This window comes from Eleutherodactylus coqui, chromosome 6 (assembly GCF_035609145.1).
Source record: "Eleutherodactylus coqui strain aEleCoq1 chromosome 6, aEleCoq1.hap1, whole genome shotgun sequence".
Lineage (NCBI taxonomy): Eukaryota > Metazoa > Chordata > Amphibia > Anura > Eleutherodactylidae > Eleutherodactylus > Eleutherodactylus coqui.
The window spans coordinates 58040894-58065892 of record NC_089842.1 but is presented as its reverse complement, the minus strand read 5'-3'; the positions used below and the strand labels follow the sequence as shown (position 1 = coordinate 58065892).

Here is a 24999-nt window from a genome sequence, read left to right as displayed (position 1 = left end):
AGGTAGCCGGTTCAAGGTTGACTCAGCTTTCCATCCTTTTGAGTTTTGTAAAATAAGTACCCAGCTTGGTGGGGGGTAATAAATTACCTGAAAGTGCTGCGGAATTAATTGACGCTATACAAATAACAAGATTTTTCTTTTTCTTTTGATGTGTTGCTGGTAACCTAGAGCTCTATAGACACTACAGTGGCCTGGTATGGTATTGCAGGCATAGTTCGCTTTCAAGTAAATGGCAACTACCATACAGCAATAGCATTCTGGCACCCCATCAGTGCTATACACTAAGGCAGCGCTCCCTTTCATTAACTAAATTAGTGGTGTACCTGGGTAGCATATGCCCACAGATAAACTATTGATGACCTGGGAAACCCCTTTCATGCCCTTTAACATAGGCCAAGAATCGGCTGAATGTCATTCCTTCCAATCATTGTCGAGTGTAAACATGCCAGCGATCCCTTATCAGATGCTCATTTTCGACTGAACATGTCTTTTATGCAAAAGCTACAATCCCTTTTGGGCAGCACGTCTTCCCATGTTGTGCTGCTGACAATAACGGAACGATCGTTCAGTCTCATACAATCACAATAATTGCCACATGTAAATGGTACTAATGAGTGCCACTCGACTTGCTGATGTTGATTGGTGCTCATTATGGCCATAAAATCGTCCCCTATAAGGACCTTTATTTGTTAATGCCGCGTCTCCTTTAATTGTATCTGGTCGCTTGCCATAAATATGCAGAATTTTAGTAACTTAGGATTTTTTTTTTCTACTTGGGAGAACGCTTAAGCCATTAAGACATCTTAGACCAGTCAGAAGGATTGAATCACTGGTAATATTTTCTTGAATTATTTTCTGGAAGAAATTGGATGGTGTGCCTAGTTTGCGGTATTGGGAATAGAGTGGATGGAGAAAGCAGGAACTGTTAATCTTCTGGAGACACCTGAGGTTGTAAAGTCTGTGCATTGACTGTGCCCTTTTGCAACTAGACGGGAGGTTTAAAGATTCCCTTCTCTAATGGTTTTACAAGAACCATTTTCTAATTAAATGATTGAATTCACAGTGGAAGCCTCTTACTGAAGCACCTAACAGGAAGCGCATTGGAGAAACGGTTCAGTCTTGGAATGGGGATATCGTTAATATGCATTAACCCGTACATTTCCTGATGTGGTATTGTAGGGGTCAGGTATCTGACGTTCGGTGATCGCCAATCTCTTTAGCTTCATTTGGCGTTCCAGGTGCAGCCGGAACACATTCTTGACAATATACCACTAATCCTACCTCTTAGGGGTGAGTCTGATTAAGTTACTGATGCTTCTGCCCCTTAGTTTCAGTAACACATGCATCAGCACTTGTGCGTATTTAATATCTGAATAAATACGCACAACTGTTTAATAAAAAAATGCAAGTTTTGTAGTGCGCATTTGGATCAAAACATGTGGACCCATTCGCCGCATCCAGATGAACCTTAATGGATGGGTTTCTAACTCTAAAAGACACCACACGGGATAACGGGTTATATATTGTGATTGAAGCACCTGGGACAGATAGTTGGATGGAGTGCTTGATAGAAGTGCAGGCAACTACTCCTGACTTTGTGCTTTTGTTGCATGTGCATTTGTGCAGGAGTGAAAGCTTGGACTTGTGTCATGGACTTCATTCACCTATCTGTCCCAGGTGCTGCAAAAAAACTATACAGCCATGTATTCGTCTTTTCCTGAATTCATTTAGAGGCTCTTGGCCCAAAGAGAGGTGTTTTTTTAAGAGTTAGAAACCCAAACATTAAGGTTCACCTGGAGGTGGCGGATGGGCCTCCATATGTTGATCAAAATGTGCACCAAGAACCTTGCATTTTTAAGTGTTTGTTACTGTATTGGTTGCAGCCATGGCTTATGTACACCTCATTTAATTTATTTGTTGGAAGTGCTGAATTTGTTTTTCATTGCATGCCTCTTAGTTTTAGTGATCATAGGGGTTGGTCTTGGTACCTGGATCCTTGCTACTTAAAATTTCTTACCTTAACCTTAGCAGCAATGAATATATTTTCCGAAGGCAACAACTGGCAATGCTTACTGAAGTTGTTTAACCTACTGCAACAGATATGCCCCCCCCCCCCCCCCTTTTAGAAGATAGAGCTATACTCTAGTATTGTCTGTTCTTCTTGGAAGATATGTGGCAGATGTAGGATTAAAGAGTTTTTCCTATGAACTACATTAACAGGATGGGTGGTAAATGTACAATCGCTGGACTGCTGAGATCCCCTAGTGATTGTTAGAACAGCGCTTTGTGAGCCCCCTTAGTGCATGGAGTAGTGGTCGCATGGATGACCACAATTCGTGTAACTGTCTGTGGAGAGAAGAGTGCAGTTCTCGGCTATTTCCCACAGTCCATTGAAATGAATGGAGTGGTAGTCACACATGGTACTGGTGTACCTTGATGCCACCGGAAGCTAGGGATGTGACAGCCCTTGCATGGAGGGAGAGGCCTGTCACACCCTTAGCTCCCGATTGGATGAATGGTTCTCGGGGCGGCAAGCTGCTTCATCTGCCCGGGTGCCATGCTGTGTCCTCCCCCCTGGACACTACGCTGCCACTGCAGCCGCTAAGGGCTACTTCATGAAGAGTGTGTGAGATGCAGGGTGAGCGTGAGGTGGGGATGCAACTCGGTGCTCCCGCCTGCTTCGGCTGCAGGTAACGCGGGAGCCGAGAGTGTCAGTGCAGGGTGAGCGGGAGGCGGGGACAGCAGCGGCAACACGACTCACACTGCTCCTGCTTACTTTGGCTGCAGGGGGAGTGGCAGCGGGAGCTGAGAGTGCCACTGCAGGGGGGGGAGGTTGTCAGTGGAGGAGCGGTTCGGCAGGGGAAAGGCACCGTCCGGCAATTTGTGGCAGGGATCGAGGGTTAGGGTGAGGGGTAAGTGTAGCAGTCAGCCTTACTTTTAGTATATAAGACTGTTACACTTAGCCTAACCCTCCATCCCTGTCATAAATCACGGCACGCTGCTTCCTCAGAGCTGTGCTGGGTCCGCAGCCAATCGCAGCTAGGGGTGTGACAGGGACTTTCCTCCTGTCAAACCCCTAGCTTCCGGTGGTGTCAAGGTACACCAGTACCGTCACACATGCCCACCACCTGATCATTCACACAGTTGACTTGTGGACCGCCGTTCTCATGATTGTTGGGGGTCTGAGCAATCATGCATTGGTCACCTATCCTGTGGATAAATGTAGTTTATGGGAAAACACTTCAATTTAGAGAGCGTGTTGTCTACAGAATACCAATCACCGCATGGTCTTATGTTCTGCATTATGCCTTCTACGTGAATGCAGTTTGAAGAGGTGATGAGTGGTTATTTTCCGTTGCAACCATTGGAGTTTGTTCTGGTTCTTCACCCTTGCCCCTTTCGTAGGGAAATGTCAAGCAAAACTTAACTTGAGATGCGTATTGTATAATATGGCTCCACTTCCATTCGTCTAATGAGAAGTACTTTACATACATTTAACATTTCTCTGGCACGTGGCGGGTGGACGGGGCTTGATGAGACCTCCTGGGTTCCTGCTGTGCATAAACAGGTTCACATTTCTCCACAGAAGTTTCTTTATGTAAAAGCGGAGCATGACATCAGGCCGTACAGTCAGGGTTTTCTTCTTTCAAACAAGGAAATGGGAGAAACATCTTGAAGTTAGATTATTAGGAGTGACTCACTCGTGTATGTAACTCGTTAAGGGTGTTCCACTTATGGTGAAGATAGAATAATCCCGCTTTGCAAGTCCTTGCTTTTTAGCCATTTTTATGAAAAGGTTGGTGGCAACCAGTATAGCTGCCGGTAAACGGCCATGTGGTTGTCGCCAAGCTCTTCCAGATTGCTGCGTAGTAAATATATATTTTTTTTGCCCTGACATGGAGGTAGCTACATAACTAGGCAGGTTGTCTTTTCTTGAGTCTGGCAGAAGCTGGGTGACAATCATGTGGGAACCATATTAGTAGGGATTGGGAAAATGGATATTACTACTGAATAATGTTTAAAAACCTGACAGGTTAAGGGCAAATATTTACTTTTTTTTTGTTTTGTAATTGCAAAGAAAGGGTGTACTCACACGGGCGAGTTTTTTTTTTTTTCTTTTTTCTTTTTTTTTTTTCCTCTCAAGTGAATTCTGTCTGATTCTGAGATGGACAGGACTTATACAGGACAAGAACCCATTCATTTTAATAGGTGAATTCATAAGCAAATTTTCTCTGACCAATAGTCCAAATTAGAAAAATTACTGCACTTCCTATGTTTGGGCTATTCTTGTTCAAAGATTGCCAATTTTTTGGTAAGAGCGTGGGAAAAAAACCCGCATCGGACTCGTGTGCCATGCAATTTGCATGCAATTTTCATTCAATGCGATGCATTTTTAATGCAAGTTACTATGGGGACCGTATTAATAAAAAAAGGGAAGAGCAGAGAACAGGTAATAATGCTTTTTGAGTCTACCTGTCATTTCAGGTGTTTAGAATAAGCGTGTGTGTGTGTGTGTGTGTGTGTGTACACGTACATGAGGAATAACACTACATCTGGCCATTATGGGACTTGTGTCCTGCATTTTTCACCAGTTTCCCATATTCCGTCTCTAATTCTCAGTCTTCCCTGAGCTAGTGGGTAGAGAGGTTAGCTCTTATGCTGTCTCCCATACACTGCACACAGATGAGGAGAATCCTGCTCCCAGATCTCTCTCTGTATCACATCCTCAGAAGTAGCATCAGCATGGAGGACATTGTATAGTAATACTGAGCAGTGTAGATATGAATGTTTCACATGTGTATGATAGAAAACATACTAGAGCCTTCAGCCGCAGCATCTGTGTATTTCGGCTTTCAGCACAATACTCTATTTCAAGCCATATGCTGTTTGTCTCGGGCTATGCAGATTAATGTCTTTTCATACGGACTGATGATCTATGTGAAAAAAAAACAACTCATGTCCTCTTCCTGTCCATATCACAAGTGAGAAATAAGACATACTAATTTATGTCTCTGTGCTGTAATCACATGCTGTCCAATGCAAGTTGTGCCAGAGCGCCTCGGTGCAAATCTCGCACCCTGCTTCTTTCTCACTCTGCGTTTGCTCACTCCTGTCCCTTTATTCTCTATAGCTTTTTTTTTTTTTAAGCAGCACATAACCTGATCCCTCAGTGAGCCAATCCACCTCAAGATTGACTTTAGCAATGTTTGAAAGTAAATGATCAGTGCAGGAGGTGGACAAGCTCATGGGAAAGAGGCATGTTTCTCTAATAAGATATACAGTATTACCATTTCTATTGTTTGCTTGTACTATTGTTTTATGCAGAGTTTCTTGAAACAGTGCCTATATATTGGGGGTACCATCCTATAATTTTCCTTTTTCTATATGCCGAGGGGTGATTGGACTGTCGGCAATAGTGAATGTGATTGGTTAAAGGCCTTGCTGAACCGGCTCCTCCCATCCAGTTATTCATTGATGGACAAACCCTTTAAACTTGTTGAATTGACACCAATTTTGGTAAAAACCCTTTCACCTAAGAGGTATCCAGTGCGGGTCTTCATTCAATTGCTGGATATTACGGGGCGAAACAAAGTAGCAATGTGCAAAACTTTTTAGAAGTGTTTAGAATGAGCTCATGGGGCTCACAGACACACGTAATATCAAACATCTTAACCATTGTCTTCCAAGACTACAGTTTCTTGTGATACGGCGCTTTTCCTTCAGTAACTTGGTAGCTTTTACGTGAAGTGTTAGATTCTCAACCATAAATTCCACTGGATCCCTGCCCCTATTGGCCAGACATAAGGGAAAATTGCTGAATGTCTGATCCTCTCAAGCTGGAACTTCTGGCGTAGGTTAAAACATATTTATAATCCATCAATAATTGATTTTATTATGCTCACTACTTGTGTTCCACATAAAAAATAATATGGCAGCCTATTTGATGGTGCTGCTTTATAGTGTCCAATAACCAACTTCAGAGCGGATGGTAATTGATTCGGAGGAGATTTAGTGATGTTCTATCTTTTTGAGACTATATACATGGCGGCACTAGTAGAGTCGCATTCTCCAGTCGTAATTCCTCAAAACCCCTTTAAGACTTTCAGGTAAGAGTCTTCAAAGGCAGACAAATCAACAACTTAGTGACTAGGATACGATTTGGATGTCTTCCCACCGGCTGCCCCTGTATATCGCAGGCAGCGTAGATGTAGGGTTCTTGCTTCTGCTCTTCTGTGACAGTAGCATCTATGAGCCCGGCCGTAGCTGGGGGGTGGGCCCGAATATCTATACATTTCCTGCACTTTACTCCGGACCCCCATCTGTAAGCCACAATGGGCACTACCTCCCCAACCCCCAGTGCGGGCTATATGCTCCAATATGACACACCATGGACCGGTGGTCATATGGTGATGCAACCCCTTTGAAGAAAACTAACTTCTTGTGTAGAGGTAATTTTTGCACCCCATCAGTTTGGGCCAATTGGAAAGAGGGGAAAAAGAATTTCAAAAATCACATGAGTGCCATTAAAGTTGCAAACAGTAGTGCGTTTACCGCTTGTGCGTCCTATTGATGTCTTTACATTGACAAGTCAGAGTCAAGGAATTACCGCTGTAATGACACCATTAGTTAATTACATATTAATTAGAATATACTAATCCGCTGGCAAGTAAACGTCCTGGAAGACAGCCCAGATGTACAAACCTTGTTGTCAGTGTTAGGTTGAGTGTGCACAGCTGCAGTACCATTTAATTTTTTTTTAAAAGTTGAGCAAAAGGACTAAAATGTTTTTGTTTTTGTTTTTTTTTTGCAGATTTTCCAGCAAGAGAACTTCAACAAACGGCCGGGAAGGATTAGTGTAAAACCAATCAACTTTGCTGTGATCCTGAAGTTGTCCAATGTGAACCTGCAGGAGAAAGTATTCCGGGTAAATCCTAATTGCCTGTTCTATCCTCGTGTATTGTGTTATGTGAGCAATTCCTCTATGATATACAACGGAGTTGAACATTCGGGGGCCATTTATTCCTATGTTGATGAAATACAACACTGTATGCTGTTTACAGCTATTTCCTGAGTTTGCTGAATCGCATGAACAATCTTGGCTTGCAACCCTATCCCTACACAGCGGGTGTATACACTTTATTAAAGGCACCTGCCCTTTCACGATTGGAGCTTCCCTGTACGTAAATTAGACCTGTGACTCCGGAGGGCAGCACAAAGTGAAGGGGATACGTTTTCTGTGAATCCAGAATGGGAAAATCAATTGATCTGAATGACTTCGAATGAAGCCTGGTTAACGGTGGTGGGATCTGGTTTTCACAGCTGCGTGAGAAAACCGTGCAAGGTTAGCAGTGTTGAGAGTATACCGAAAATGGTGTGATCGAGGGTAAAAAAGAAAAATCGTCCAGCGAAAGAGGATCCTGTGGGCATAATGCGTCGCTGAAAGAGGATGTCAAGAATCGTTCAGATGAACAGGCGGTGCACAGCCAAGCAAATACAACGCTAGTGCTCCAGAGACCATTTCCGATCTCTTGGCACAGATGGCCTATTACAGCGTACAACCAGTGCCATTACTGTCTCAGGAGCTACTGAAGGACAAGACTGGACAAAAGAACAGAAAAATGGGATCACTGAGCAGTGGGAAAACATTGCCTGGTGAGACGAATCCAGATGTGCCAAGATCCACAACCCCTATGAGATTGTGGGGCTTACCCTAAGACCCGCTATCGGCACCCCCAGTAACTGCTGATATTGATGAGGGGAGCTGCAACCTGCCTGATATTTCCCCTGCTGCCATTCAGATGAATGATGGCAGGTCTATCGGGGTGGAAGCCGACCTTACCGAGCGGCACTTCGTTCTGGACACTCATACTGCATATACACAGGATGCCACTAACCCGCTACCATAGCTCCATTGAAGTGGCCTATTTTATCTTGGGGAAGTTGCAGGGATCGTGTCTTCCAGGCTCCTGATTGTCACTTCAGAGGTCGTGTGGTGGTGTAGTTCATTCTTCATCGGGCTTTATGCAGGTGATGACCAGATTCTTCTGACTCCTTGACATGAGCTCAGTTGGTGACTTTCCATCTGTCGTCCTGTATATACCTCGCTACGAGCTGGGCTGTTATGCTATCTTCGGATGCCATTATCTAATTGTATCTGTTTGCCCATTCCTTGTTTTGTATGCCACTAAATGTCAAATATTAAGAGTTCATTAAGTAAATGATCTTCCCGGCTATTTAGCTTCTGGGAGGAGAAATGATGCATCTAGAACCATGAATCTCTCAATAGTCTTCAACAAAACTGTTATTTGTGTTCTTGTCTGCAGGAAGGGCTCATTGAGCAGATTTATGACCTGACGTTAGAATATGCGCATACCCAGGCCCACACCATTGGGTTCCCTGAACTGGTACTTCCCTGCATTATACAGGTAGGATGGATCCTTGCACATGGGCTAATATGATCATAATGTACTTGTAAAGACCCGGGTGTGTCTATGGGGTGCTATGTAGGATCACTGAGGGGTGTCAAACCAAGGGCCACAATTGATTACAAATGTCAGATTATTTAAATGTCACTACTCCTTAACGGTTAAGCCAAATAATGCCTCCCTTGGTGCCTTGCATAGTAAGAGTCAGTTAAAGGTACAGCTATGTGGATAGGGTGAGTAGGTAGCCTCCTATTAGGTAGATGCCCAAAGTAGGTAGGATTTTCCCACAGTTGATAAACACCCATACCTGTAAAGCAGCATAGGGGTGTTACGTTTAGTAATAAAGTATAATGCTTTATAAGCAAAGGCCCATTTGGACACAACCATTATCGCTCCAAAGCCGCCTTTTGAGTGATAATCGTTGTGTGTAACTGCACGGACATCGTAAAGTTTTCGTTCTCCCGTCGCTCATCGTTGTCTCAGTGTGCTGAAAGAGGACAATAAGCCTTATCAGGGATTCACAGCGGGATACAGCTGATACTATTGTTTCAGCTGTATCCAGCTCCCTGATAACAGGCTGGGTATGAAGAACAGAGCAGCCCAGCTCTGTTCTCTATACCCGGCACGGAGCGCTTGGCTGTATATGAGCCGGGTGCTCCATGCAGAAAACATCTGGATGCAGGATACAAGCGGGCACACCCCATTTGTCTTCTGCATCCTCCGCTCCGAGTGCTCGGCTGTATAACAGCTGGGTGTTCGGAGCGGGGAACAGCTGGGTGCAGAAGACAAGCGGGGGGGGGGTGTATAGACTCCACCGCGGCACGTAGCGACTCCTGTCCAAAACCAGGTTTTTCTTTCCAGCGCCCCATGCAAGCTACATAAAAATGAAGTGGCCGGCTGGATTCTTGCCGCGCGCTTTGCTTGACATGTGTGCTACAAATTAAGAAATCCACAGGACTGGTCATCTTCTGCACAGAAAATTACTGCATTTTTGTAGATGAGATTTGTTAAAAATCTCATTTACTCCACTGATGCTGTATTTCGTTGCAGATTTCTTTGTGCCAGTCCTCATTACACATCAGCAGCCAATCTGTCTCGTGTGCCCACGCCCTAAAACGGGGGATTTTTTTCCCCCCTTTTTTTGTTTTAGCTATTGGGCCAATCTGCCTTGATCCTGGAAGGATGGCATTACTCTTGTAAAAGTGGAGTATTATGGCTGGAACGACAGCTTATTGTCAATTTCTGACCACGGTGAACATTGAAAGCCACAGAAGTCATTCCTTCGACTATAAAATCATGAAGATGGTTGAGCTGTTTTGTAGCTCGGAACCAGCTACTTCAGAGTTCACCGAGGCTACATTTGCAGTCAAGATATATAGGCATGAGGCTAGGCTTTGCTGAAAACATTAAATTATTTGTAGCCTATCAAGAGACAGATTAATAGTCCATGTGGAGGCTTTGTAATATATCCCAGATGCACATTGCGTTTCTCCGTTAATCATCTTAGCCTTGTCTTACTGATCTCCTCTGCTGAATAAGCCGCTGCTAGAAGTGCGCGAGTTCTCTGCACTTACAGGTGTTTTCTGCACACTACTCTTATTGCCGACTAAGCAGTTGTATATATTTTTTTCCTTTCCTTTATTTTCTGTCTTGACCATAAATCACTAGAATAGGATTTGCTATAACTTAATGGGAAATGGCTTCTGTGCCGCATGTAAGCCGCCCTGCTTGGGCGATACTGACCGTTAGCCAGAATGGAATAATTATGTCTTTATGTAAAGTTGTGCACATTGTGTGTGTTTGATCAAAAAATGTAGTCCTTGTCTAAGGGCTCATTCACACGACCGTACCCATAAAACGCTGTGAATCTCCGTCCACACACAATGTATTGCGTATGGACAGCGTCTGCATACACGCTCATACAATAATATAGGGCTCACGCTGCCGAGAAATGGAGCATGCTGCGATCTATTTCCCCCACACATATCTGCACACGGTGTTTATACACTAATGCGAACAGATCAATGGAAGTCTATTTACTTTCATTGACTCAATTCGCTGCGTGGCACAGGGCCGGGCATCGTGGCCGTAATACGTGCCCAAATCGCGGTCGAGTGAATGAACCCTAAACCTCGGTGTAGACACGGAGGAAATAGATTTTTTTGCCATATGTGAGCTGATGTATTCTGCATGAGGTCCCAGCTGGGGGCGCTCCCTCAGTTTTATACCTACCATTGTAGAAGGGTCCAAATCCTGTAAATTGTGTACAGGCCGAGGTATGTTTACACCTAATGATTTATCGTTTAATGGAGCGAACGATGTCAGAGTTTATACAGGTAGCTAGATCGTTCGCTCGCTAAATCATTCGTTCACCTTCACTGTGTAAGTGAATGAGAACGACTGAACGACCGATATTTAAACAATGAGCCAAGGATGATTTTCATGCTTGCATGAAATGAAGGGAAGCAGATTAATTATCATTCAATTGTTGGCTATGTTTACACTGAATAATTGGCTTTTAGTTTAGCTAATTTTAAGCAATTTTTCTAACGATAATCGTGAATTCATTGCATTTCTTATCTTGCACTGAGCCTGAGCTACATACAGCCTGAATGGTATTCCAAAGCTGCATTCACAGTTCTGTTAGAATAATCTTTATTTATATAGCGCCAACATATTCCGCAGCGCTTATCAAAACAATTAAGACATGATGCTAATAGATTAGCAGAGCTCCTATAATGTTGTGAAAGAGTTAAAGGAATTGTCCTACTTTTTGCTGCAGGAAGCAGACAACTCCATGCATTGCCCAGTGGCCAGGGTTAGTATTGCAGGCTGAATCCTATTGAAATAAATGGGACTTGGCCTGCAGTACCAACCCTGACCACTGAGCAATGTATGCAGGAAAATTTCAGCTCTGAAGCCGGCAGAATTGTGGATGTAGCTCTTGGCTATAACGGTATCTTTCCATGCAATGAATTTGACTTTCTCCACCCCTGCCCCACAAAAAAAAATTCACAGCAGAAATCTGAGACTTGAATTCAGATTTTTGCCACAGGTGTGCCAAAAATATATAAGGGATCTGCCAAAGAATTCTCCCCATTGTTATGAATGGGGCTTATCCTCAACTTTTCCCTGGCCGATAAGTGATCTGTCACTTAAAACCGGTTATGTCACTGCTGCCCTCCTCTTTCCCCATCCTGCGCTGAGCTGCTTTTTTCTGGGGTCCCTCTTCATTTTTCCAAGATAGCCGTATTACTCCATGCACGCACTGCATTCTGTTTTGGGATTGGCCAGTACTGCTCATGTGAGCACCGCTGTGTAAAGTCTACGGATTCACCACCAGTGATCGCTATACATCGGATAGTCGTAATAATAGCCATGGCCATCTTGGCCTACTGTATGGGGGTCCCAGGAACAAGGAGAGCACCAGGTAATAGTAGATGTTCTGAGACCGAAGGGGCGCTTTAATTTTTGTCCATGATGTTTATTGGAAATCCACGCAGTGATGCTGCGTTCAACGTGGAATCTGTACCAAAACCAATATCCAATCCACAGTGTATTAGCATACCCCCCCAAAATAGTTTAAAGGCATCCTGTCATCCACTCTAAGCACTAGGACTAAAATATGGTGCTGTATAGTCTTGGTGACATGGAGTCTGGGTCCCTGTGAAGTCGGCGTTCGCACCAGCTGGTCTTTCTTCCAGAGGCTGTGCCAACACACTCCCATAGAGATGGATGGGTACGCACACAGCCAGCCTTCTGAAAGGGTCCGGCTGATGTGTTCGCGTCAAACCAGATGGGTGCAAGAAGACTTCTCGGACTCCATCACCTAAACTGTAAGCGCCATGTCTTAGTGTCTGGTGATTATAGTTGATGACAAGTTCCCCGTTAACCTGAAAAGATAAGTAAGGGTAGTTTGCATCTGCATCCGGGGTACTGGTTTCCTGTCCCCTTCAAGAGAGGGGAATTCTCTGGCTGAACGGCTCCTTCCTATTATGGAACTGAAGGACCCCATTGACTATAATGGGGTCTGTTCGGTTTCTGCTCAGCTGCCCAGCATTGCATGTAGCACTTATCTTTCCGGTGTTTTGTGCCGGCTGTGTGACAGAACCTCCGACCGAAGTTTCCAGCGCAGATGTGAACCCACCCGAATACAGTGTATTTACAAAGTTAATAAACTTTTATATGTAAACCGTGAATTGTGTTGAACTCTATAGACCAGAGGGGTTTGGTACTGAAGGATTTTACCCATGTGGTGGTTAGATGGCCCCATTTTTGTTATTTTCTTGGCCTACCAAAATTATTCTTCCACCCTTTTTTTCCCCCCCATTATATATAGGCCGGCTTCACACAGGTAATATTTTTGCGTTGCGTGACGCACACATCTCTCACAAATATAAATCCCATTTTCTTGAATAGGGTCATACACATGAGCGATTTCTACTTTTTGCCCCGCATCGCACAACCTAAGATTGCGCTTGCAATTTAAGCCTTAGGGCTATTTTTAATACCCTTTGTTCGCTGAAATTTTTTGCCTTTTTTTTTAATCTTTTTTTTCTTCTTAATTTCACATTTTCACTGTAACTGGAGCATCCTTAGGAGCCGTAGCCACAGGAAAAAACATCCGCCTAGAGTGACAGTAGTCACTGTCAGAACTGCTCAGGGGTCTGCCAAGATCCTGCAACTCTGACATTTCCCTTGGATCATTGGTGATCGCCTGGTCTCGTGCAGGAAATGGCACTGCCACTTCCTGCATTCTGTCTGTGGCTTTTGTTTAGTGCCAGGTAGCCTGCAAAAGAGACGGTAGAAGCCGTTAAATACTGCTTCTGTCTCCTCCGGGTCCTTGGCTGTGTCTGACAGCTAAGAAACCAACCAGCTACTTTTTTAGATTGCAGGAGCTTTAATCCCACACTGTATATTTACTCTCCACCGGGATTAAAGCCCAGGACCAAGGGCCATATCTTTATGGCTCTTGGTCCTTAAAGGGTTAAAGGTGAACATGCACTATTATTTTAAGGCATTTCCCAAAGTTTTTAACTTCTTTTTCTTTTTAAGTTTGTCACTTGTAGCTCTGGGGAAAAAACTGAAAACTAATTTTTGATAGACTTGGACTCCCACGCTATAAACTACCGTACGTACTATGCAGAGAGATGGGGGTTTCTTCTGGCCTTGCTCTGGCTTATATTCTAGTCTGCCCCGTCCTGTGTATAGGCATATACCTCCATTATGAGGCATCAGTAGATGTAGAAGAAGCAGTTTCTCTGTGTCGTCCCCTGGGTCACCATGATCTGTAAGCTGCCAGGAGAAGCCCGGAGATCTCTGCATTGCAGAACTAGAGGTGGGTTCGATGTCGGAGCGCTCGGCTTTTACATTTTACTCCCTACCCAGAGTTGCATGTTACCATTTCTATCACACAAACGTATCCTGCCCAAATCTCTTATACATCCATGATACAGATTTCAGGTCTCCTAACCCGGACTCCTAGATCTCTGACACGAAACCCATTTTCGGCAAGTTACCGTCCCCCATATTGGCATCTCCTTATTTTTACAAGGATTGGCCACGACCGGCCCGAGAGTCTGGCCACGTATATAATACATCCCGAAGCACTTCTGATGCAATGTGCTAGAATTCACACATGGATATTTTACAACATGTTACTGACTCGCAGCGTGCCAAAAAAGCACAGACGGGATCTGCGAACGCCAACCATAGGTGTTGTTGAGAAGTCCTATGCCTAGTGCCTTTACGTAAATAGTTAATGGCTACGTACAATGTCTTTAATCCCATAAGCACCATTATTCGGGTTGTCCCATTGTTGCGTCCCCCACTATTTTTACACGCACTCCAAGACCTTCCGTGTAATTAAACCTGCTGCGGACAAATAGAGCCGGAGAGGTGTGTGTCCATAGGTGGCTTGTGTGGGTGTGGGTTGATGCATAGCCTTAGAGAGAACAGACTGTGTGTGTGCGAGCATCATTGGCAGCCTGACAGCTTCTATCCAGATAATCGCCGGCTGGCGCGGCTCTTGGGTGATGCGCTCTTTCTGTCTCGGTGACATGCACTTTCCCCCCCGTGCTGGGAGAAAAAGAGCGAGGCGGCAGAGTTGTTTTGGCAGACTGCAAATCCCAGCTCCGGAGCGGCGTGTAGCTATTAGTCGCTCTCTTCTTTCTTTTTTTTTTTTTTTTCTTTTTGTATTAACCCTTACCTTGCAAGTATTAAAACCTTGTGCACGTTAATGGCAACCCCAGAATCGGGCGTCCAGGATGTCAGGGGTTACCGGCAGCAGTTTGGATGCCTGTCAGAGATCTGTTTTCATGTTGGGAGGCAGCAAACCCTCCCAGCAATTCTATTTTCAGCATGCAGCTGCGAGGGTTTCAGGATGTTTTAGTAACTGCGGGTCAGTCATCCCATATTAATTATGGCAAAATTCGCCGAACAGCCCGCCGCTCCAAAAGACGGCCTCTCATTGACAATTACCGTACTTCCGTCCTGTTCTCGATGACTTTGACCGAGGCAAGCAACTCTTAAAAGGGCAGTTTAATTCACTCATCTGGGCTCGGTTTACTCACACTTTTTAACTTTTTCTATTTTTTTCATATTTTTCTCCCTTTTTTTTTTTTTTTAAACTTAACCCTCTTTCTATATCGAAGAGCGTTCAAGGCCGTCGTGTGCAAAGGCCTAGGATATGAAGCGTGCGGATTCTGGAAAGTGGATCGACACATGACACTGGCCAAGGAGAGCCAGATGTAGTGCGCCGCAGGTCACACACAAACAGATTAGACTGCAGAGCCTTCACAGCTGACGTTAGCACGGAAATTTGGAACCCTGCCCCCTTGTTCCCCTCCTTTTCTCATGCGTCATCCGTTAGACCACACGTTGACACGTAGGAGACCCCCAGGCTGTCTGCGGCTCAGGGCTCTGTTAGCCGTTACCCTCCCCTATCCCTGCCCGATCCCAGATGTGTGCGCAGAGAAACTCCAAGAGGAGAGCTGGAACGGAGCCCGCCGTCTCCTGCCAGAGGGGCTTCTCTCAGCACGGCTGCAGATGTGCAAACAGCCGCTCTGTGCTTTGTGGCGCAGCGGCCTCAGGGTGTGTACCAAGTTTGGGGGTTTCGCCAAAGTTTTAGGGATTAGCTAAATTATCCAAAGCTTTTTTAATTTGTCTTTTTTGGAAAATAATTTTCACGTCACGGTAATTTAATTACGGGCCTGGAAAGATCTCACTGTGACTCAATGTGTCCTGATGCGGAATACTTCTGCGCCGGTCCTCATACCGAGAAGTCGGTTTTTATTGCTTACATGGGGATTGTCCGGGATTAGATGAGAGGTTCTGCAGCGCCACGTCCGTCCGTGGGCCGGGTCTGGTATTGCATTTCATCCCCATTCAAGTGAATGAAAATCCACACTGTAGCTCATACCATGTAGTTTTTGCGCATACGGATTTTGATACCTGTGTTGCATATAAAAAATTTTTTTAAAAGGGCCGTTAATTCTTGGTGGCGTATCCACGCAGAAAATTATGTACGAGGTGATCTGCATAAAACTTGTCGCCTTGGACTTCTGCCGCAGATTGAACTCAAATCAGTGTCAGTCTGACGGTATAAAGCCCGTGTGATGAGCGTTCCCTAAGGAGTCCATATACCTCAGTTCAGTCAGTTTATCTGCTCAGAATTGGCGCAACATCCCACCGCTCCCATTATTAATAGTTCTTTGTGCCCCTTTTGGTTGGTTTTATTTTTATTATCTATATTTTTTTCTTTTTCCTTTTTGCCCCCATAGCTGAAAACTTTCCTGAAGGAGTGTAAAGTGTCCAATTACTGCAAGCCGATGCGCCAACTGCTGGAGAAGCTCCAAGAGAACGCGTCCTACATAACTGGCAGGAGGCAGAAGTGCGCCTTTGGGGTGTCTGACAGGGATGCTGTGGTAAGTAGTGTTCTGGGACACTTTTATGTACCATAAACCCTGCCGTCTTACAGATACTGGCCTAGTGCATTCTGGGGGATGTGTGCTGAGGGTCTGTCCTTAAATCTCTGTTCTTTCAATTTGGTTGATAAGTTATTAGATTTTCACAAAAATTATAGGTAATAGTTGAAGTAGCGCTTCCTCAATAATCCGGTACAGTTCTTCACTTGTAGGGTGCAGGGGAAGGGACTGTGCCAAGATGGCATCCCCTGTTCATGTGTCCTATTAGGCCATATGACCATCATGGAGCGGAGTCCCAGAAATGCTGTGGTACTGGCGGACCTTCGGCTGTCCTTATATATTATAGGCTGACCGCACTTTGCCCTTCAAAACCAGCTTTTTCCTGGCCGTCCTGAGAGCAGAACTCGGGATGCACATTTGATTGCGCCCAACTTCGTTTTCTCTAAAGGGGTTGTGCATGGGGTATCCAGAGCCTTTGTTAAAGGGGTCGCAGCTGATTACAAGTTATTCTCTGTTCACAGCATAACTTGCTGATCAGTGAGGGTCTCACAATTGAGGCCCCCCACTGATCTCAAGAATGGGGGTCCTATGTTCCCCTCCTCCTCCTTTACTGTAGGGTTACTCCGCCACGCGCAGTCAGGAAGAAATTGAATGGAGCGCTGGTTGCGCAAGAACGCGGACGCTCCATTTAGTTTCAACAGAATTGCGGAGGCAGCTGAGCAGCAAGAGCTTGGGTATTTGTCGGCCCCATTGAAATGAGTATCCCGCCGACCACACACGCTCGGCAGATCTCCATTCATTCTGGCGTCACTGCCGGGGAAAAATGACCTTCACAGGCAGATGGGGACACAGGACCCCCATTCTCAAGATCGCTGGGGGTCTCTTGGTTCAATCCTGTCACTAGCTCTTCTAATTTCCTGCTACTCTATTACACTGTGGCTTTTCTACTATAAAGTCTGCAGCTATTTGCCTATACATTTTCAGAAATTAATAGGACCGTGAAAGAAAAAATGGTTCTCCTATATACCGTGATCCAAGTACGATGTAAAGCCCCCCGATCATCCGGAGATGAAAACGTCGGATAACCATTGTAGCATTTAGTACTGCGGCCGGCGCCGATACATTTCCTATTACAATGTATAGCGGTATATCGGCTCTTCATGACCCTCTGTCCTTTGGTAAGTGTCATATGACCTTGCTTCTCATCCCCCATCCTGGGACCCTCACGGCGCTGGTAAGACCTCCCATGCATAACACTGCAGTACATTGCAGGCACCTCTGTCTCCAAAGGGAGCAGATAAATCTTGATAATTAGCATTGTGTTGTTTGCTGGCTGACGGAGCCTGATCTCCTCTGCAACCCTAGAACAGCACGCACGGATGTAATGCCTTCATAAATATTTTAATGGCAGACTGCTGGTAATATAAATCAGGGGGCTGGGAGTGCCAGAAGCCGTCCGTAGACACTCTGGCACCACCTCGCAGGGACAGAGGCAACGGGAAAGTGTCAGATCAGAGACACCCACGTGTTGTGGTCTCTGCAGCAGGATGAAGTAGTGCTGGGGAATTGCAGGTGGTGCCACTAAGTAACAAGACGGATTCGGTCGGCATGGGTCTAGCCGTACATAATAGATGTTATGGGCTTTTGTCCTCTGCGTTAAGATTTGATTAATTAATCTAAATAAAACTGCTTACAGACAGAATGTGCTCAAGGTTCTGCTAAACTGGAGACTGCTGAACGGCGTGTCCTATGACGCCGTCTATCAGGGATTGGAAGGGTACGCTGCTACAACTTCCCGCTTTACTTTCTTTAGTAACCCTTGTTTTCAAAAGCTCTGCTTGCAGTCATTTAATTAGAACGTTCACTGTTTTCTGCCCTGATCCTGTGATTGGGACACGGGCACTTTATAGGCGCTCTGAGAACCGATGTCACATCACAGGGGCAGAGGTTTGTTGTTTGTTTTTTTTCTAGTAGAAAAGCTTCCTTTGGATTGACAGCAAGCAGAGATCTTGAAAGCTGCAAGGAATCGATGCAAAAAGGACATTAGAAGATTGTATTACTTTTCATTCTAGAATGAATGACACTCGCTGAACCCAGGATACCTCTATGAGGCCCTATACACACAAACGGTTTATCGCGGTTATTTCGCCACGATAAAACGTCAGCTTGAAGTCACAAGCTTTGGATTCCAATGCATTCGTTCAGAGGGGCGATGTTCGGCGTATAACATCGGCTGCCTGGAAAAGACAGCACATACGCTGCGCATGCTAGCCGACCGCTTTTATGCGTGGTCGGAAATATAGGTCTTGCCCTATCGTTTGGCTGCAATCAGCTTGCAGCTCCCATAGGCTCCTATGGGAGGGGGAGAGTGTTTAGTGTCGCCACAGCCTATGGAATTCCTGGGCTGCGGCGTATATATACACCGCACCCACACGTCTGAATGGGCGAGAACATGAACAATGTTTTCCCACGTGGCACTGCAATGCAGGAAACAAATCGCAGCATGTTCTGCCTTGTGCATGCTTTCAATGGGGCCGGCAGCAGCATCGCACCCATGTACAAGGTACACGTGATGTCATTCATTGAAAACAATGGGAAAAACTCCACCGCGGCTGTCAGCCGCAGCAGAGGTTCCCTGCATCCCCTTAGTGATGTGAGACAGTTTTAACATGAAAACGCCTTGCATCCCTGGGGATTTCACATGGAAGACGAGCGCGATATGGAGGCGGTATTCACTGCCCCATATCACGCCCGCCCGTGTGAAGTTAGCCTCAGTCAAGACATTTTCGCTTTCAAGATCTTCTTCCTTGCTTTTTGTACTTTTCCAATGTGCCAAGTGATGATGACCATTACAGCTGCTCTGGGCGTTGCTGGACACCTGAAGTACAAATCTGCCCAATTACATAGAGATAAAGGGGCGAGGGATTAATACTGCGTCACTTGGCATATCAGGACTTGTACTTTTCATCTACTTGTTTGTTTCTCATTAATCAGGCATTTCTCTTTAAGTCTTCTGTTCCCCCGTGACCCGCTCCCTTTTGTATACCCCCCCGCAGTGCTGACGCATATGTAGTCTGCTCTGACGGAAATCCTGGGGCTTCCAGTTGTCAGATGACGTCAAGGGCACCTGTGGGTAATATTGAATAGTCACACCGGGGGACTGGAAGCTCTCCGAGGGCTTCATTATTAGACGGAGATTGCTAGGAAGCAAGAAAGGATTTAGTGTTTAGAAGGAGAATATCTCAGCCGCGTCCTGTCATCACACTTCGTGGTTGTGTAACTTCACTACTGGAACGATTGTATATAACCTACATTACACTGTATATATCTATATAGCCGGTCTCACGCGACCGCATTTTCTAGACGATCCGCGGTTTTCCGTACACATTGAAAGAATAGAACATTTATATGTCCGCTCAGATGAGCGAATAGCGTTTTTTTTTTGGTTTTTTTTCCGCAAGCAGATTTTAAAATTAAAATCACAGCATGTTCTATTTCATGATGACTTCTCAGGGGGCTTCCATTGAGGTCAATGGAAGTCTTCCGACCCGCAGCCCATCCGCAATTGATATTGCGGATAGGCCCCAGGTACCCATGTCATGGCCCTGCGATGGCGGGGGGTGGAGGTGGGGGGGGGGGGGTGAATATATATATTTTTGCAAGCGTCTGCAGTTATCTGCAATACAGAAAAGCGAAGGTATGCAGGGTCGCCGACCAGGGTCAGAGACTGATTCCACTGCAGGCTCCCGTATGCTGAATCTGGATCGCCCGTGTGAGACCAGTCTAAATGTATAGAAACCCTTTCAGACTTGTCAAGCAGCTGGTTTGGTTACCATAAGTCACTGCTGTATCATTTTTCCATTGGAGATGTGATCTGACTATCCTAAAGGCAACCTATCAGCAGGTCTATGCCGGCCTATCTGAGGGTCGCATCAAGTAGTGATACACGGACTATAGCACCTCTTCTCTTGAAGCTCTTTCCATATTATCCCATTTAGTTAGATGCAATGTGAGCTGAGCATGGAGTCCTTACACTCATGATCTGCCCATCCGCACCTGATTGAAAGGTTTCTCCCTATGCACTGTAATAGGGAGAAAGTGGTCAATCAGCAGCAGGGGTTTGGGGAGCCGACAGCTCATGAATATGGAGGACCTCAAACACTGATTCAACTACTGCAAGAATCAGGTTATCTGTTACTACTGTAATCTAGACCTGATTCAATGAGTTTATTGAATGTAGTTGGGGGGGGGGGGGGGATTCATTGAATGACCATATTGGAGAACATTTAGGTACGCTGAAGCAGATTGGGTGATGCGGTATTTATTGTAAACCGCTACAGTCATTCTTGTCCTTAAAAGACTGATCTGCAATCAGGAATGTGTTCACGGCTCTGAAATATTCATGTAATTTTCACCATTCAAAGCCTTTCCGAGCTCTGAGGTCTGAGTCGCTGCATTGTACCTCCCTGTAGTGCAGGGAATGGAGGAATCGGGAATGCTTTTCGCAGACCCTGCGGTGTCTATACAATGTGCCGGTGGTAAGAACACGGGGTTGGTCTGTCATTTATGGGCACCCTTACTGTTTTGATTTTGGTAAGACCATTTGCGGCCTATTGTGTTCTCAGCTATGTTCCACTTGGGGTACTTTTACGAGGGCCGTCAGTCACTCAAGAGTGATTACGGCCAAATGTTGTCCCGTGTAAACGGGACAATGACGGGAAAATGAGCGAGAATCGCTCACTCGTCTCACTTCACTCACCTAAAAACCAAGTGACTCTTGGCCCATGTGAACAGGCAGTCGTCCTGCTATGATTGTACTCGATTTACTCAATTTACTCTGATTGGAGGTCGGCAGCCAGTAGAAATCTCTAGCGCGCTCCCCCTCAAATCGGCGAGCGATTACTTACCCGTACGAAATCACAGGTACCGTAACTGAATCTGTTTAGAATTCCTCCTCAAACGAGTGTTCCCTTCTCGAACATTTATGGCATAATGTGTGATAGATGCAGGTCCAACCTCCGGGACCCTTACCGATCACCAGAACAAGTGTCCCCCTACCCTGTCTCAGCTCACTGCCGCAGTCACCTGGAGTATGGACACAGTTGAACTCGCTGTTCTACGGGTTTCCCCAAAAATAAGACACTGTCTTATATTAATTTTTGCTCCAAAAGATGCGCACAGTGTCTTCTTTTCAGGGGGCGTCTTATACTCACCTAGCCGACGGCGTCCCAGTGCCTCGCGCTGGTCTCTGGCGCTGTGGCAGGCTGCCGTGTCCTCCGCGCTGACAGCATCATCTTCCTGGTAACTAACGGGTCTTCGAATACCCCGCCTCCAGGAGGCGAGTATTGTGATTGGATCACGAGCGCAGCTGGCTCAGCCAATCGGAGCCAGCGCTCAATGAACCAATCACAGCCATTCATGTCACTCACTGAATGGCTGTGAATGATTGAGCGCTGGCTGAGCCAGCGGCGCTCGTGATCCAATCACAGCACTCACTTGCTGTAGGCAGGGTATTCAAAGCCCCGTTACCAGGAAAAGAATTCTGTCGGCGCGCAGGATTACACTGCAGCCTGCCGCAGTGAGGGACCCAGACGCAGCTGGCTAGGCGATTATTGCCGTTTTGTTTGTTTTTTGTTTAATTTAGTATAGCTAGGGCTTAATTTCAGGGGAGGGCTTATATTTTAAGCCCGTATATTTTAAACCTCTTTCTATTACTGAAAATGTGACATTGTTATAAGAAATGGGCCTTTTCTTGAATGTTTTATCAAATGTTCAGTATCAGAAATGTCTACAGCGGGGTTCAATTGCTCAAAAGACCCTTTTACCTTGGGGATTAGCCGTGGTCTGAAGTCGCTGACTTGTGACCGTTAGAGGATTATGTTGACCAGATTTTCACTTGGAGTTGGAGGACCGAAGTTTAAATGTTCCTAAAAAAATGTAAACCATATCTTTTTTTTCTCTCAGGTTAAATGGGAAAAGCAGACCAAGGAAGAGGGAACCCCGCTGTCCAAGTACTTCACCACCTGGAAGAAACTTCGGGAGCAGGAAATTCAGCTAGAGATAAGCGGCAAAGAGCGGGTAAATAGTCCTAACCCAACACTAATTTATAGATCTAGAGCTATATATATAATATTATACACACACACCTAGGGACGTCGCAGCGTGCTAGCTTTGTACTTCCGTCCTTAGGATAACATCACATGATGGCTGATGGATAAGCACATTTGGTTGGGAGCACTGATACATTGGGTTCCAGTCCAACATGGAAATGCGTTCATGGGGTTTGTACGCTAACACGGTATTCATGTGGGTTTTCTTTGGGAGCTCCGATTTCACATACTGATGTGTTCTCAATGGCGTCCCGCGCTCACTAGCGTTTGAGGTGGGGTTCACGGTGGAGAAGCACTGATGAGAAGTGACGACAGATGCAGACCTGGAATGAAATAAACCAGAGTAGATGAATTTTGGACATTTTGAAGAGGCAGTCCTCTAGGTTTCCCCACTTCAAGGTTATGTGGTGCGGTTCCAGCCTCCCTTCCTGGAGCCAGCAGAGCAATTCAGGTTCGTCATTGAGCAGTAAGTGTCTTTACGGGTTTATGTGTGAACAGCATTCTCCGAGGAGCGAAGAACTTGGCTGCATCTCCTACATGACTCCGTCATGGGATTTCAGTGCTTATTTACATAATGCTAATCCATTGCAGGAGCCGACAGCTCAAGGGATTAATGGAGTATAAATCCTGGCTGTGCTTCAGTGTGCGCAGTGTTGCCAGCAGGAGGCAGTATTCTCTCTCACAAGATGGGAGAGGTAGGGCCATAGAAAGTTGTGCGAGGAAACAAGCATACAGCACGCAACTATTGCTGTGGAAGCAAATACATAGTAACATAGTGTGTGAGGCCGAAAGGAGACAATGACCATCTAGTTCAGCCCGTTTCCACCTCCCTTGTTGATCCAGAGGAAGGCAAATAGAAGTTGGGCTGCAACAACCAGCATGGCAGATAAGACTACATTGCTACTAATGTTTAAGATGGAGTATAAATATAGTGGTTTTGTAACATTTTACTCAATTTTTGCTCATTTTGAATTTGCTCAGAGGATTCTTTATATAAAATATTAGGAAATTGTATCAATATATTAAGTAAATGCTGTTATGCATTTTGAGCGGGACGTCAATAGGAACTTCACTTTCTTCTTGGGTGGCTGGAGCTTGTCAAGCTATAAACCAGTGATTTCCAACCTGCCACACCCCAGCTGTTGGGAAAACTACAACTCCCAGCATTGCTTGACAGCTACACTGTATGATAGAAGATTTTATATATCAGATCTCCAGTTCCCAGGAAATGCTACCAGCTTACAACGTGCCTCTCTGCAGGAGACTGTACGCAGTCCAGACCTTGTCCTCTGTCCATAGTAAAACAGTACCATGCTCCCCATAGACAGTCCATCCTCGGTGAGCGTGCCTGCCATCTTTACAGTGTCATTGATGGTAAAACGGTAACTTTGTACTACTGGATTGAAACCCAAAGACTTCAGGTGTATGATGTAGAAGGTGAACACTGGTAGGCGCCATGATTCTCATGGCTTGACCACTAGTATTTTTTACCACCTTTCCTTTTACCTGTATGCCATTCTGTAACTTTAGCCGTCTGTCATCAAGCCAGATACCGGTTTGTCACAAGGGAGGGGTATACGGCAAGCTCACTCTTTCTGCAGGCATCAGCGGGCATCTTGATACGGATGTTTTCATCACCTGCTCTGTCCTCGCCATCTCTCTGCGTCAGCGCTCCAGTACGTGCTATTTGTACATGCTGTGCTGATTGAGTGGGAGCTGCAAACACTCGACGAGCGGAACGGAAACATGCGAGCGAAAAACATGTCTATTAATAAAGAGCCGTTTCATGTCTCCCACTTAAGACACAACGTGAGAATATGGGCCTTTCAGTTGGTGATCAAGGTTTACATAAAAGTAGAAACTCTTTGTACCGGGACAAGTTATAGTTCAGGCCAAAACTCTGCTGGTGCCTGAATGCCACATTTAAAGAAAGAAAAAAGAAAAAAAAATTATATATATATGTGTGTGTGTCACACTGCAGAGCCGCATGCATTTGGCCATATGCTTTATTTACGGTTTTACTTTTTTTTACATGTGAAACGTGTTTAAAAACTCGTGCTCACCTGTGAAAACAGCATAACTAATAAACACATTGCAAAACCACGGCAATTCATGGCATGCGGCCAGTTACCGCACCGCTCGCTGCCGCTATACGGAAACCCAGTTTAGAAGACAAGATTGCACAAACAAGGAACGGGTGCAGGTAAATCAAGTCTCCTGGCAGTTACTGATGTCAACCTGGAGAGATGACGAGGGTCTGATATGATGGTACATAATAAATCCCAGCCAGCTCGTCCTCTTTCCATTGATAGACTGCAGACATTTGTAGTTTGTTGATATCGGGTGGGGGGGGGGGGGAGCAGATGGGGGCATTTGATCTCCCCGTCCCCCGGTCTCTTATAATGGCAGCAAAACTAGGAAGTATATCTTTTTACAACGGTATTAATTACAGGGCACTGTATGTATGGCAAGGTTTTCAGGACATAAAGACAAGACGAGCCATAAATAGGCAGTAAATGAGTGACAGACAAAATTGAA

General features: G+C 45.4%; 1 protein-coding gene across 2 annotated transcripts in view; it reads left to right on the top strand.

Moving 5' to 3' along the window:
• The window catches only part of NOC2L (NOC2 like nucleolar associated transcriptional repressor), an 81070-nt gene that overhangs the window by 39083 nt on the left and 16988 nt on the right, over positions 1-24999 (top strand). For both annotated transcript variants that reach the window (XM_066606887.1, XM_066606886.1), the window contains exons 13-16: positions 6812-6925; positions 8325-8426; positions 16208-16351; positions 22316-22429. In XM_066606887.1, the coding sequence (XP_066462984.1) occupies positions 6812-6925; positions 8325-8426; positions 16208-16351; positions 22316-22429 (474 nt within the window). The remainder of the gene's footprint in view (positions 1-6811; positions 6926-8324; positions 8427-16207; positions 16352-22315; positions 22430-24999) is intronic.